The sequence below is a fragment of the Podarcis bocagei genome, assembly GCF_964188305.1.
Source record: "Podarcis bocagei genome assembly, chromosome: 11".
Classification (NCBI taxonomy): Eukaryota; Metazoa; Chordata; class Lepidosauria; order Squamata; family Lacertidae; genus Podarcis; species Podarcis bocagei.
In genome coordinates this window covers 40702341-40717857 of record NC_138136.1, presented here as the reverse complement: position 1 = coordinate 40717857, position 15517 = coordinate 40702341, and the positions used below count along the sequence as shown (strand labels likewise).

Below are 15517 nucleotides of genomic sequence, written 5' to 3'. Positions count from 1 at the left end.
TGTTGCCAAATCCTTTGGTGCTTTCATATCTTTACTGACTTCATCTCAGCATGAAGCAAAGGGGACCTGCTGAAGTCGATTAACCAGATCATTAGCAATTAATCCCCCTCTGTTCCAGTGGGACCATTATCACTGCCTTGTGCTAAGCTTTTACATCTGTTCTCTATGTTGAAATATCTAAACTCTACTGAAGTCCATTTGGTTCTTTCTAGATTATTGACCTAGCATAGAAATCAAATTGCAGAGAAGATATTGACGATATGCTGCACACATTTTATATTTCTTATAGCTTATATGGTCATGAAACCCAGTCAGTATAATTTTAACTTTCTCTTAATAATTTTTGCAAATTTGTTTGATTTTAATTATTGGGTGTGAATACACATGAACCACATTTATGTGAAACAATCATACAAAAAAAGGATACTTTTAAAAAAGAAGTTGTGTTGTGTTTCATTTATGTAAAGGATTGCCTGCAAACCCAGTGATGTTCAGTGTTAGTAGCTTATCTCGTGAATTTTCATTTTGTTTGATAGGGCTTTTATCCCTTGTGAGAGATTGATATTGAAAAATCATTTTGATATGTATATAAATATTAGAATTAAAATATACTTTCAGACTCATTCAATTAAAACAGTGAAATTATTCCAGCAGATGGATTTTGACTTCTGCCTTAAAAATTACTTTGTTTAAATCATTGCCTTGTGAGACATTCCCCTGTTTCTTTCAGTCACTTAAATGCATTATTGCATTTTTCACAGGAAATTCTTAAGAATGTGGATTATAAAGAAGAAATGAAGAAGAAGATTGAAGATATTTATGAAAAGGAGAGACTCCTGCAGGCGAAAGAGTACGAAGAGGGGCTTGTAGCAGAACCACTTCAAACTCAGATTAAAGGCCATGCATCCGCCCCTCAGTTTGGAAAGAATGAGCCATCAGAAGATCCAGTCAGTACAGCGAACACTTTTCAGCCTGGATCCTGGATGCCCCCCAAGGACAGTATCCGTAATAAGTAAGGGGCCCATTGCCAAAGCATCAGAAATTAGATGAATAATTATGTTAATAAGCAAAAGAGCAGAATGTTATTTTCTTGATTATTGTTGAAGTATGATATTATGCACACAGTAAATATATACATTTGAAAATTCAGCAGCATTTTTAGAAATGGTAGCTCGGATTCCAAACACTGCAGCTTCCTTATGTTACTAGTGGAATTGATTTCATGGAAATAGACAAAGCTGCTGGTATTAAGTTGTAAAACCAGATTAAATGTTTACCTTCTACAATTCATTCTGAGACATTTTCCATTCATTTCAGGTTTAAATTAAGAAACATTAGTGCTGTTATATCACTTAAACAGATGTCAGTACTTTCAAATTATTTACTAATCTTATGCAAGATTTCCATGTGCGTTTGTACTATTGGCTCACAAGTGGTGAACCCTTAATGAGTTAACTCCTGTAAGCTTTTACTTAGGCTAAACATGAACTGCAGTCTCACATGAGTTCACAGCTTCTCATATGCTAAAATGATATGCACAAGTAGCAAATTTTATTTTCATGAAAGTAGACCAAAGATTTATGTTTTAGAATCAAACAGTGTTGCTTTGTCCATCATGTTTCTACTTAATAATATGTCCAAGTGCAATGTGATAGACCCAGAGCAAAATAATTTGTGTGCTTTTCAGATAACGTATATAAGCCTACCCTACAATTTAGATGCTCATTGTTCTTCAGTAGGTTCACAGATTAACAAAGCCAATTTTAAAGTATCATTTATTTAAAGTAGAAATTTAAATAAGGTTAATGTTGTTGCATTATTTAACTGTGCCAAGAGCAATATGTAATATTTACAACATGGGCATAGCCTAAACCATTTGGGGGGGGGGAACCATACGCAATTCTGCGAGGCTGTTTCTAATGCATTTACTAGATGAAGCTTTAGGTTTCCCTAATCTTATCAGTCCTTACACTGGGAAAGGGCTGTAGCTCAGTGGTAGGGCATCTGCCTTGCATGCAGAAGGTTCCAGGGAATGTCCCCTTTCCAAAACTGTAACACAGTACTGTACTGAGCTAGATTGGCCAATGGTTTGACTGCATATAAAGCAGTTTCCTATGTATACCAGCAAACCATTGCTCAAGATAATGGACAATGGTCACTTGTTACCAATGCAGTATAACAAACTCAGGGCAAAATACTATCAACTGATGCCAATCCAGGATCTCATCGCTGTGCAATAGGCCAACGCTCTTCACTTTTCTTTTGACAGTTGTGATCTAATACAAAAGGTGTCATGGCACTTAGGAAGTACTGGGTGTAATTTATTACAGAAACCAGTTTTTCAATAGCTGGGGTATTATGTTGCCTAGGAGGAACGGATACCGTGGGGCACCTTCACTGGCCAATAGGATTGATGCTTTAAATAAGAACCAAGAACTAAGTTTAGTTAGGAGGTACACCAGATTCTGTCTAAATGTTGATTAGGACTCAGAGTGCCCTCCAATGTACATTTGCTTAAATATAGCAGCATTCCACATTCCTCAATACATTCCTCAATACATAATTATTCTTTGTGTAAAAATAATGAAGCTGCACCTAATAATCCTATGTGTTCACATCCCACTTCCACATCACATTCATTTCCATGGTCAGTCATTATTCCCAATTATTGGTCATATTTCACATCCCCCCCTCAAAAAAAAGTAGGTACCCAGTAAACACCACTGCCATTTACACTAAAGAAAAAGGGCAGACATACACTTCTGTAAGAATGTTAATTACCATGTAAGATTCCATAGTCAAGGTAGTACAAGTTCCAACAAATGAATTGATCACTGCAAGATGAAAATACTGACTTTTACAATGAAATCAGGAGAGTCTGGTATATAGAAATAAGTCACAGTAGAAAGAAGCTATCCTGTTAAGTCTGTAGTAGAAAAGAGTGTAGAAAATAAACAGTACATTTTTTTACCATGCTATAAAATCATAAGTAATTAGGTTTTCAATCAATGAAACAATAATTTTAAAAAGACACTTTAGACATGTACTGTAGTGTACAAATATACCCTAAATTAGGAAGTAAGTCCTAATGAATTACCACAGACTAACACAAAGTAAAAAACAAGTCATTTCAAGAATATTCAATTTTATGCACATCCATCTCTGTTGAAGATTACAATGTAAAGATGCAAATTTAAGAACAGTGCCTTTTTGAGAAAAGTTCTGTCCAGTAGGATTGACATCTTAGTCCTTCTTTGTTCGTTTAGCTTTAGCAATATTTTCCTGGCGCTTTTGTTTCTTCTTTTGCTCTCGCTCTTTGGCTTCAATCATTTTCGCTAGTTTCCATGACAGTACTGCACTTGCTAAGAATAGAGGTGTCAGAGCTAGGATCACTGTTGTAAGAAATCCATAAGGATCCTTTGCAGCCCATTCCACAATATATTCAGCCCAAGATTTGATATAATCAAACATCTTTCCTGCCACCTAATTGGGGGAAATCCTAAAAAAGAAGCGGTGATACAATTAGATACACTAAACAATTGAATTAATGGGTCAGCAGATTAATTTAGGTATATACAGTATAATGCAAATTTAATTGCCAAAACTGTGGATGGCAAAAGCTCTTTTTTAAAAAGGTACTCTCTCCTCTAAGATCATGCTTGCTACGATGCATGCATAATCTCAAAACAAAGTAGGCTTTCTTTCTTTAAAATGATTGGTTTTTCCTCATGGAGATTTAACCATTTGTTTAATTGACTAACATTTATTTAAACTGGGTGATATCCATTATGGAGATCCTAGAGATATTCATTCCTTAGTTCAAGCTCAGCCTTGAAATGACTCCAGGAAGAGTGGGTTAACAGTCCTGCTATGGTATCTGCTACCAATTAGTAACATATACTATAAGTACATTTGTACCATGCTATGGGGCAAAGGGTAGATGGGATTATCTCTGGCCTTTAAACACAACATCCTAAACTGGGATGACTTCTTTAAGGGTTACTTGGTTCCCCCAAATATATATATATTTACTGAGCATTTTTAATTGTATTCATGCAATTAATGCAATTTATGTACGTATTTAATTTATGCTCTGAACTGCCTTAGGTCCTGCACTGAGAGAAAGGCTGGTTATAAATAAAATAATTAATATAACATGCAAACATCCACTCAGATTACAGGAGAACTGGCACAATTCTGTGCTGGTCACTCCTTGTAATAAGCAAGCCACTCAGGTAAGGAAATATTTCCACAGAGAACAGAATTTGGCAATGTACTTAAAACTACCATAACCATGTTTGCATCACTGCAGCTTACGATGATTCACAGGACTAGACTGCCTGAAATTCTTCTTCCATGGGTCACATGAATACTTTACTCTTTCCTCATAAAATTTAATAATTTTAGACACTTCTTGTTCATAGTTAATGCCAATACTGTATTTTAAGCCACAAAAGATAAAATTGATGTTATGGTGAAATGAAAACACAGTAGTTAACTATGCTTTTCAGATCCGGACACTTAATTCTATTGACGGATGAACCTTCTCCTCATGCCAGTGGTACATCCATGTCTGCATTGTGTGCTTATCATAGGCCACTGACACAAATAGGAACACATCTGCACTCAGCACCCAGCAGTTGTTTCACATGACTACAGCTGGATCATGGCCTTTGGTCAATGCCTTGTCCAGATGAGAATGCATTAGGGGTTGGATTCAAGAAACAAGTAAAGGAAGATAGCTACAAGCAGTGTTCTACTGCCAGAATTCCTGCAGTGCTACAAAAGTTCTCATGCTTCTGCAGGAAGTTACAGAAGCAGCTCATCTTAGATTCAGTTTATTTTTTTCTCTCTGCACTCTTCTGCAAGATGAGCTGCAGAGTACCTTTTAAGCACATCCAGGGTCTTGAATTCTGCCCTGTCATATCTCTCTTTTAAGCATATGTAAAACGGCATTGCTAACTTCATCTCTCTCTTCTGCTGCCATGACCACACCATCATCTCAGGTCCTTTCACTGGGATCCCAGGTATCCTCTAAACCAACCCCTATTTTTTACAATTACATTAATATAATGTACCAGTAAATAAGACTTACCCAAGAGGCAAAGAAGCTCCAGTTTAACTATACGAAACAGAACGGGATACCGTTGTCATAGAGAACAAAAGGAAATCGCCTTTAAAAAGGTAAAGTAACTTCAGATTATTAAAATATAAAACAATCCAAACTTAAACAATACTTGCATGTTTGGTTGTAAAGGGCTGCACAACATTCAAGCTGGAGGGCTGACATAAGACCTTCCTTCTGACCCTGCTATTACTGGAGGGGCGCAGAAAATACAGATACTCACTTTGGAAACATGAGTCAGGCTTTAAGCCAGGTACAGGGAACCTGTGACCCTCCAGATGTTGCTCAGCTACCACTCCCATCACCCCAACGGGCTGATGGGAGCTGGCGTTTCATACATAAATGTGGCAGATTTATGCGCAATTCTCACATTTTGGAATTTACCATCTGTCGCAATCAAGATGTTAGAATAAAGAGAGAGAATCAGATCCACTGAGGCTAGTGCAAGAAGCAATGTTTTAATGACAACCGTTTTAGGCAAAACATTTGCACTCTGCTATGAAAAGATAAATGGATGCTAGCTTCTTTCCACAGTGTTTTTTTTCCCTGGAAAAGGCAACCATTACAGGTCTTTTGGGAAAAGGAGAGCCTGTACTAAACTGGATTGGTCTAAATGGCTACTAGAAGTCTTACAGTTCATAGGGTTGTCACACACAATTCTTTTAAGCTTTCAATTCTATCTCCAATTTCATGTACATCTAGGGTGAGTTCATGCCTCAGACAGCAATTCCATAAGACTGCCCCAGGGTCATATCTGTATGGAGAATTGAAATTCTGTTACTTGAGTCTAACTCTTCATCGTGGACACAGCCTCCACTTGTCAGCAATAATCTCCACAGTGACAGATGAAAGTACACCTGAAATACCCCTCCTTTGCTCCTAGCATACACTTATTTGAAGCACATGATTGTCCTATTCTGTTCTAAACAAGAATAGATAACAGCTTTGGAGAAGGACTTGCTAGCCAACTATTTCTGTTCGAACGTTAGGAGCAACTGATGTAAACAACAATGCATGCTCAGAACTGCAACTGAATACTTGAGGACTAGCAGCACGGTCTTATGCATATTTATTCAGAAGTAAGCCCTATGTACGACGCGGGTGGCACTATGGGTTAAACCACAGAGCCTAGGATTTGCGGATCAGAAGGTCGGCGGTTCGAATCCCCATGATGGGGTGAGCTCCTGTTGCTCAGTGCCTGCTCCTGCCAACCTAGCAGTTCAAAAGCACATCAAAGTACAAGTAGATAAATAGGTACTGCTCCAGCGGGAAGGTAAATGGTGTTTCCGTGGGCTGCTCTGGTTCACCAGAAGTGGCTTAGTCATGCTGGCCACATGACCCGGAAGCTCTACGTTGGCTCCCTTGGTCAGTAAAGCGAGATGAGCGCCACAACCCGAGTCGGTTACGACTGGACCTAATGGTCAGGGGTCCCTTTACCTTTTTAAGCCCTATGTACAACATTGACTTAATACTAAACAAGGCATACTCTCAAGTAAGGAGAAGAGATTGCAGTCTAAAGCTGGTTTGACATAAGACTGTTACTAGAAAAGCACGAGGCAAACACTTTTACACTCAAGGTGGCTGAAGAATGGATTTTTTTCCACAAGCCTATGGGGACAGGGGCCACAAAAGAGGATTTCTAATCCAAGGCGACAATCTAGAGTTCAAAACCAAGACTAGTAGCTAAGGACATATTTGCAGATGTGGAGGGGACAGGGTACCCTATGTAATTTAACAACTACAGCACTGCTTTACAGTTGAGACTTGCCACTGGAACATTTCTAAAATTAAGACTGCCAGCGCTTTTCCTAGACGCATAGGCAGGTTCTCATGTTGGTTTCGTAGAGACAAAACACCAAGTTAATTGTAGGGGAATGCTTTTAGCAGGACCAACGGAAACCTCCCGGACAGGGACAATGCAGTTAAGACTTAATGCAGGCGTTAGAATAAGACACGGAAAAGGAGCACAAAGCCAGCAGCAGCAGTTTATCCGAATGTCATGTACGAATCTTAAACGGCTGCTGCTCTTAAAAAAAACACCATATGCCCCACTATCAACTTCTGAAACGCTTCGGCAGCTGCCGCGTGACTGGGAAGACGTAGGCGCGCCCCCGGCCCTGAGAAAAACCACACCTGTTGGGCTTCTGCCTGCGCGGGGCGGCCGTTAACGCGAAGAACGCAGCGTGGGGGGAGGGGCGGAGCGCGAAGCAGGAGAGGTTGGCCGGAGAGCGCGAGGGCCGGAGGCGAGACCGGGAAGGGCTCCTGCCGGTTCCTTCGGGGGGAAAGGACAGACTCCTCCCCCGGCGGCCTCAGGAAGCGGCCTGGCCTGAGGATTAGCAGAGGAAGCGCGTATCCTCCGCCCGGCGAGGCCCGGCCTCCCTTTCCCTCAGCGGAGCCTCGTCAAGCGCCAGGGGACGCGGGCGCCCCCTTTCCCCTCAAAGCCCCCCCCCCGCCAACCACAATGCCTCCTCCCATTGGAATCGCCCAACGCAACCCTCCCCTCCCCCCGTCCCCGGCTAAAATATTCGCTCACCCTCCAACCGGAAGCAGGAAGAGGGTAAAGGAAGTCCACACACCCACTCCGTTTCGACTCTGTTGTCTTGAGCGACCATAGAGGGTGCAGTCGGCTAGAAAGGTTAAGTAGCAGATGCTCGCCGCAAGATTTATTGTCATATGCAAGCTGTAAATCGCCCCGCGGTCTGGAGACGGAACTTCCGGGTTCCCGTAGACCCGATTCGCCTCCCGAGAGCGGTAGTGAGAGGTGCCCATAGAAAATTGTGGAGAAGTGAGGTGGGGGTGTTTATTTGTTGCTTAGATTATGAGACCGTAGCATGTCCACCAAGAAACAAAAAGCATCAGGTACGGTGCTTCTCACTCGCAAGCTTTGTTTCAGGTGCAAAATGTGCACATGGCTTATTTAAGGCTGGCTCTGTTGCGGCCAACGGTCCATTATCTCCGTGTTGGAGGTGGCTAGAAGAGTGAGGGCTGAGGCAGGCTTGGATTGTCAGTCAAAAATCTTCCATACAAAACACCTCTCAGATTGGAGCAAAGGCCAAAACCCGCTCCCAGCCACGTTCCAATACTTAATTGCACGTGGAAGCCTTGCCCTCCATAGTCTTGTGTGTTTATAACGGGTCTGCATAAAAGGCGGATCTACACGGATCCTCATGGATCCTCCACTTTTTTAAAAATAATTCCAACAAATGCAGTGTCAAATCACACCTAGAAGGCACGCCTACAAACTGGACTATAAAAAACGTGGATCCAACACTTTGCCGCGCTGCAGTACCATAAAAACATGGATCCGAGGCACGGATCCTCATGAATTCATATGATTTTTATATTGAAACAAAATAAAAACACCATGCTACTGTAGACCACATCTTAGTCTGTAGGAGGAACCAAAAAAATCACGCATCCACTGTTTCGTGGTGCCGCAATGGCGCAAAAACATGGTTAAAAAACACGGATCCTCATGAATCCTCATGATTTTTGCACTAGATCAGCCCAAACTCACTTTCAAATTACACATCATGTCCAGGGGCACAACATCCACCACAGAAATCACGGATCCACGGCTTCCTGGCCACTCCATGGGCCAAAAACGTGGTTTTCAAGAACAGATCCTCATGGATCCTCACACTTTTTGCATTGGACCAACCCAAACTCACTGTCAAATCACACATCATAGCCAGGGGCACAACCTACACCACAAAAAACTCAGATCCACGCCTGCCTGACCACGCCCTGGCCCAAAAACGTGGTTCCGAAGCACGGATCCTCATGAATCCTTATGATTTTTGCACTAGATCAACCCAAAGTCACCATCAGATCAAACATCATGGCCATGGGCACAGCATCCACCACAAAAATCACGGATCCACGGCTTCCTGGCGAAACCGTGGCCCAAAAACGTGGTTTTCAAGAACGGATCTTCATGGATCCTCACGCTTTTTGCATCGGGCCACCCCAAACTCACCATCAAATCACACATCATGTCCAGAGGCACAGCCTGCACCACAATAATCACGGATCCACGGCTTCCTGACCATACCGTGGCCCAAAAACGTGGTTTTGAAGCACGGATCCTCATGGGTCCTCATGCTTTTTGCATTGGGCCAACCCAAACTCACCGTCAAATCACACATCATGTCCAGGGGCAGCGCCTGCACCACAGAAAACTCGTATCCACGGCTTCCTGGCCACTCCAAGGCCCAAAAACGTGGTTCCGAAGCACGGATCCTCATGGATCCTCACGCTTTTTGCATCGGCCACCCCAAACTCACCGTCAAATCACACATCATGTCCAGGGGCAGCGCCTGCACCACAGAAAACTCGGATCCACGGCTTACTGACCATACCGTGGCCCAAAAACGTGGTTTTGAAGCACGGATCCTCATGGATCCTCACGCTTTTTGCATTGGGCCAACCCAAACTCACCATCAAATCACACGTCATAGCCAGGAGCAGAGCCTGCACCATAAAAATTATGGATCCACGGCTTCCTGGCAGCGCCATGGCCCAAAAAGGTAGTTTTGAAGCACGGATCCTCAAGGATCCTCACTCTTTTCGCATTGGGGCTCCCCAAACTCACCATCAAATCACACGTCATAGCCAGGAGCAGAGCCTGCACCATAAAAATTATGGATCCACAGCTTCCTGGCCACTCCATGGCCCAAAAAGGTAGTTTTGAAGCACGGATCCTCAAGGATCCTCACTCTTTTCGCATTGGGGCTCCCCAAACTCACCATCAAATCACACGTCATAGCCACGGGCACAACTCACAAATCATGAGTTGCACTACAAAAATCACAAAAATCCCCTTACCTGCACTGTTAATGTCACCACTGCAATATTATTATTAGAGCTGATAGGAGAATATATGACTACCGTATTTTTCGCTCTATAGGACAACTTTTTACCCTCCAAAAATTAAGGGGAAATGTGTGTGCGTCCTATGGAGTGAATGCAGGCTCCTTGGCTTCAGCGATAGCAACACGAAGCCTCCGAAGCGCAGAGGGAGCGCTCCCTCCACGCTCCAGAGGCTACGCGTTGCTTTCGCTGAAGCCTGGAGAGCGAGAGGGGTCGGTGCGCACCGACCCCTCTCGCTGTCCAGGCTTCAGGGATAGCCGCCTGAAGCCTTTGGAGCACAGCGCAAGTTCCTGCTGATCTCCGAAGGCTTCTGGTAAGCCGCCTGAAGCCTGGAGAACGTGAGGGGTCGGTGCACACCGATCCCTCTTGCTCTCCAGGCTTTGCTTCGCTGGAGAGGCACTGCACAATGTTTCCTCTCTGCGCAGCGCCCCTTCAGTGAAGCTGGAGGAGAAATGGAAGGGGCTCCGTTTCTCATCCCGCTTCGCTGAAGGGGCGCTGAGCGGAGAGGGGGAGAATTTTTTCCCCCTTGTTCTCCCCCTCCTATGGTTCGGTGTGTCCTATAGAGTGAAAAATACGGTATATATTGTACCAAGATATGGTTCATCTTCAAGAACAGATCAAATACATGCCAAAGTATTAAAGAGGAGAAAAAATATGAAACTGCTTACATACTGTCAACTAATATCCAGATTCAAGAAAGACTGTATGGCAAACATACAGTGAAAATCAGTGAAAAGATAGAATCTGAGTCCATCATAACAGAGTTCTACCTTCTGGGTAAAATTTATAAACTATTACTCATATATGACACCAAGCCCGAACAAGCAAAACCTTATATGACAAAATGGATGCAAAAATTTTAAGAGCAGTTCACAGTAGAACAGTGAGAACAATTATGAATAAAGGAATAAAATTTACTGCAAATTAAGCCCTAAAACAAAATTGGTACAGTGGAACCTCGGGTTGCAGACATAACCCGTGACTGAGGCACGTCCGCAACCCACAGCATTCGCATCCTGAAGCGCCACGTCTGCACAGGCACTGGTGCAATTTGGCGCTTCTGCGCATATGAAAGACCCAGTTCTCTGAGTGCATGTTCTGGAAGCTGGGCAATAGGGGCAGTACAGGATTCCTTTTGGTATACTGACCTCCCCGCTGCACCAAGGATTCCCTGCCCGAGCTGCTTCAGGTCATCGCGGATGTTCTCCTGGAGATACCTAGTTTGGTTGTCCTAGGGGATTTTAACATCCATGCCAACATGACCTTACAAGGGGCTGCTTGGGACTTCGTGGAAAGCATGGCCTCCATGGGGCTGTCCCTGAATAAGTTTGGCCCAACTCATAGTCACGGACATGCCTTAGACCTAGTGTTCACCAATAGTGACATGGGTGATATGACACTAGGTAAAAGTGAAACAAAAGAAGTGCCATGGTCAGATCACTTCCTGGTGCAAATGGACTTCTCCGTGACCCTTCTCCTCTGCAGGGAGGTGGGACCAATGCGGATGGTCTGCCCCCGCCACTTAATGAATCCAAATGGTTTCCAGAGAGTGGTAGGGGATGCTTTATCCCATGTTGATGGCCTTTCAGCTGATTCCCTGGTGGCCCGCTGGAATGTGGAGTTGATCAGGGCTATCGACTGTCTGGCTCCGAAGCGCCCTCTCCGACTGCATGGAGCCCTGACAGCCCCATGGTTTTCTTTGGAGCTGCGGGTGAGGAAACAATCGCTGAGACGGCTCGAGTGCCAGTGGCAGAAAACTCATTCTGAATTGGACCAGACACAGGTTAGAGCTCAATGTCGAGCCTACCAAGTGGCGATAGCAATGGCGAAGAAGACTTTCTTCACCGCCTCTATAGCATCTACAGAAAATAGTAGCAGGAGACTCTTTCAGGTGGTTTGCAATTTAATGGAACCACCTTTACCACCGGGGCCTTGTAAAGACCCCAAGACCTCCTGCAACGATTTTTCAAATTTTTATGCAGATAAAGTTGCTCATATTCGGAAGGAGGTAGACACCACCGTGGGAGCAGGGTCGGGGCGAGAGAGTGCTAGAGCCCTGTCTGGTCAAGTTGCATGGAATCAATTTCAATCCGTTACCCCCGAGAATGTGGACAGGCTGCTTGGATGCGTGAAACCAACCACCTGTCTCCTTGATCCTTGCCCATCCTGGCTAATAAAAGCAAGCCGGGAAGGGCTGGGCAATGGGCTCTGCGGGGTGGTGAATGCTTCCCTCTGTGAGGGGGCATTCCCAGACCAGCTGAAAGAGGCGGTCATTAAACCGCTTCTTAAAAAAACATCTTCAGACCCGGCCAGTATGGCCAACTATCGCCCAGCCTCAAATCTTCCATTCTTGGGCAAGGTGATTGAGCGGGTGGTTGCTGAACAACTCCAGGCACGCCTGGAAGACATGGACCATTTGGATCCCTTCCAATTGGGATTCAGGTCTCCTCATGGGACTGAAACTGCCTTGGTCGCGACAATCGATCATAACATCCTTCTGGACCGTCTAGAGGAGCTGGGAGCTGAGGGCACTGTTATACAGTGGTTCTGCTCCTTCCTCCTGGGCTGTGTCCAGAAAGTTGTGGTGGGGGATGAGTGTTCAGACTTACTTGTGGGGTGCCTCGGGGTTCCGTCCTCCCCTCCATGCTTTTTAACATCTACAGGAAGCTGCTGGGAGAGATCATCAGGGGGTTTGGGCTTGGTGTCCATCAATATGCGGATGATACCCAACTCTACCTCTCTTTCAACTCAGAACCAGTGAAGGTGGTGAAGGTCCTGTGTGAGTGCTTGGAGGCGGTTGGAGGATGGATGGCAGCTAGTGGATTGAGGTTGAATCCTGACAATAATGAAGTTCTGTTCTTGGGGGTCAGGGGGTGGGCTGGTGTGAAGGACTCCCTGGTCCAGAATGGGGTAACTGTGCCCCTGAAGGGCCAGGTGCACAGCCTGGGAGTCATTTTGGACTCACAGCTGTCCATGGACGCACAGGTCAAATCTGTATCCAGGGCAGCTGTCTACCAGCTCCATCTGGTACACAGGCTGAGACCCTACCTGCCCGGAGACTGCCTCGCTAGAGTGGTGCATGCTCTTGTTATCTTCCGCTTGGACTACTGCAATGTCCTCTACGTGGGGCTACCTTTGAAGGTGACCCAGAAACTACAACTAATCCAGAACGCAGCAGCTAGTCTGGTGACTGGGAGTGGCCACCAAGACCATATAACACATGTCCTGAAAGACTTACATTGGCTCCCAGTACATTTCTGAGCACAATTCAAAGTGTTGGTGCTGACCTTTAAAGCCCTAAACGGCCTCGGTGCAGTATACCTGAAGGAGCATCTCCACGCCCATCATTCTGCCCAGACACTGATGTCCAGCACCAAGGGCCTTCTGGTGGTTCCCTCACTGTGAGAAGCAAAGTGACAAGGAACCAGGCAGAGGGCCTTCTTGGTTGTGGCGCCCGCCCTGTGGAATGTCCTCCCATTAGATGTCAAAGAGATAAACAACTACCTGACATTTAGAAGACATCTGACGACAGCCCTGTTTAGGGACGTTTTTAATGTGTGACTTTTTAATGTATTTTTATTTCATTTTTTGGGAAGCCACCCAGAGTGGCTGGGGAAACCCAGCCAAATGGGCAGGGTACAAATATATTTGTAGTAGTAGTAGTAGTAGTACTTTGTAGGATTTGATAATCTTTATAGGTCTTTAAAATTTCTAATCTATCTATCTATCTATCTATCTATCTATCTATCTATCATCTAACTATCTATCTATCTATCCCCTCCTCCGTTTCCCTTTCTGTACTTCCCTATCCTTATAAAATTGAATATATATATATTTTTAAAATGTATGGCTCCACAGTTTTCTGGGTCGCCCCATATTCATTACCCAACCACCTATGCAGCTCATGGCCAGATCACTTTGGGGCACTGACATGCTGTAAAAAGATTCTCATGAAGCACAGATCCCCATGGATCCTTAGGTTTTTTTTATGTTTGGTCACCCTGAAATACACTATCAAACCACACATGATGTATATGACCACAGAACGAACCACAAAAACCACAGAGCACAGCCAAGGAACAAACACTATATTAAATACTTTAATCCTCATGGATCGGCATGATTGTTAAATGGACTCCACCAAATTATATTGTAAGATCACACCAATGTCCATGGAATGACCGAAATACAAACGCTATCTGAAATGGTTCTGCATTAGCAAGAACATTGAAATAAAATGACATTCATATTCATAGCTTCCACTGTGAAGAACTGCACCTGGAAATTTTTGACACTGCTAAACCTCAAGAATGTCCAAGGCAGAGATTGTGATGATCTTACCTGTGAATGTAAATTATCAAACCAACTAGATGGAGACCACCAAAGTAACCATGAAAAACAATCACCTGTCTTGCGTCAATTCAGCTACAAATGGTTTTGGGACAAAAGTTGGTTGCTTTGCAGGGGTAGTAATTATAAATGGAGGTTTAACTGCAAGTTTTTTTGAGAACAGATTTTGTCAGTGCAAACTTTGAAATAGGGGGTTTCCAACGTGGTGCCCATGGGAATCATGTTGCCTGCTGACAGCTTTCCTGGAGTCCACCACGTGTTTTTAGAAAAAGAACAGGATTAGTGGTGAATTGTGCCCAGCATGACTTCAGATTGTTCATAGTACATTAGATTGACTACAGGGGCATATGAAGGGGCAGCGGGGTGATGGTGCCCCAGGGTGCCATGCTGGGGGGAGAGTGACAGTAAGGTCGCTGTACTGGCTGCCGCTCTTGCGGCAACTGTACAGGCAGCCCCTCTCGCAGCGACCGTATGGGCCATACGGGCAGCTGCTCTCGCGGCGACTGTACAGGCTGCTGCTCGCGTAGCGTCCGTACAGGCAGCTCCTCTCACGGCGGCCGTACAGGCTGTATGGGCAGCCGCTCTCCTGGCGACCATACGGGCAGCCATGCATGCACAGTCCGTACAGGACATCATCCAGGACTTGTTACCATATTATAGCTGCCACAAAATCTATCGGCATGCCACCAGAACCAGGGAAGCCTTGCCAGTTGCAGCTCACACAGTTGAAGTGAAATAAAAGACAGAAGAGTAGATCGGGAAGAAAGTTCCCCAGACTGCAGGAAAAGATAACAGTAGCTCCAGCAGCTGATTCAGTGCAGGCTGCTGAGGGGTTTGACTCCTTAAGATCACCAACTGACTATGAGACACCTGGAAAGCACTCAGCCTCAGATGACCTCCACTCCAAAAGGTGGGAAAGAGGATTTGACAGTGACCGATATTGATTATTTTGATAGCAGCCCCATATTCTCAACACAAAGTGAGAAGTGTTTGGACAAATCACTGATTTGTACATCAGTTCCCCCATGGCACAACTGTACCTTCCCCACACTCAGTCTACAAACCATGGGACTTTGGTTCAGTTGGCAACATCTGTGTGTATGACTATGACATAAACACACTGAAAGGATCAAACTGGATAAATGATCGCATAATAGATGCCTTTCTTGC

The 15517-nt window shown here is 44.4% G+C and overlaps 3 protein-coding genes across 6 annotated transcripts in view; 2 read left to right on the top strand and 1 right to left on the bottom strand.

Moving 5' to 3' along the window:
• The window catches only part of NDUFAF2 (NADH:ubiquinone oxidoreductase complex assembly factor 2), a 45795-nt gene extending 44505 nt beyond the window's left edge, over positions 1 to 1290 (top strand). The window contains exon 4 of the mRNA XM_081213269.1: positions 762 to 1290. Coding sequence (XP_081069395.1) covers positions 762 to 1016 — 255 coding nt within the window. The 3' untranslated portion in view covers positions 1017 to 1290. The remainder of the gene's footprint in view (positions 1 to 761) is intronic.
• Positions 1291 to 2755: 1465 nt separating this feature from the next.
• SMIM15 (small integral membrane protein 15) lies at positions 2756 to 7677 on the bottom strand. Of its 3 annotated transcripts, none has more exons than XM_081213289.1 (3): positions 7659 to 7677; positions 5096 to 5174; positions 2756 to 3499 (listed from the first exon to the last, which is right to left on the bottom strand). In XM_081213289.1, exon 3 carries the CDS (start codon positions 3469 to 3471, stop codon positions 3244 to 3246), a length of 228 nt encoding a protein of 75 aa, XP_081069415.1. In that variant the 5' UTR covers positions 3472 to 3499; positions 5096 to 5174; positions 7659 to 7677; the 3' UTR covers positions 2756 to 3243. The 3 variants fall into 3 exon arrangements, with proteins under 3 accessions (XP_081069415.1, XP_081069416.1, XP_081069417.1); XM_081213290.1 differs by lacking the exon at positions 7659 to 7677 and adding an exon at positions 7259 to 7279; XM_081213291.1 differs by lacking the exon at positions 7659 to 7677 and adding an exon at positions 5349 to 5700.
• LOC308597338 (THAP domain-containing protein 6-like) overlaps positions 7623 to 15517 on the top strand; it is a 43166-nt gene continuing 35271 nt past the window's right edge. For both annotated transcript variants that reach the window (XM_081213243.1, XM_081213245.1), the window contains exon 1: positions 7623 to 7760. The gene's annotated coding sequence lies outside the window, so the exon portion shown is untranslated. The remainder of the gene's footprint in view (positions 7761 to 15517) is intronic.

What these genes read in the sequence shown, in the direction of transcription:
- SMIM15 (XM_081213289.1), bottom strand. Translation starts at nt 3,471, where the DNA reads ATGTTTGATTATATCAAATCTTGGGCTGAATATATTGTGGAATGGGCT.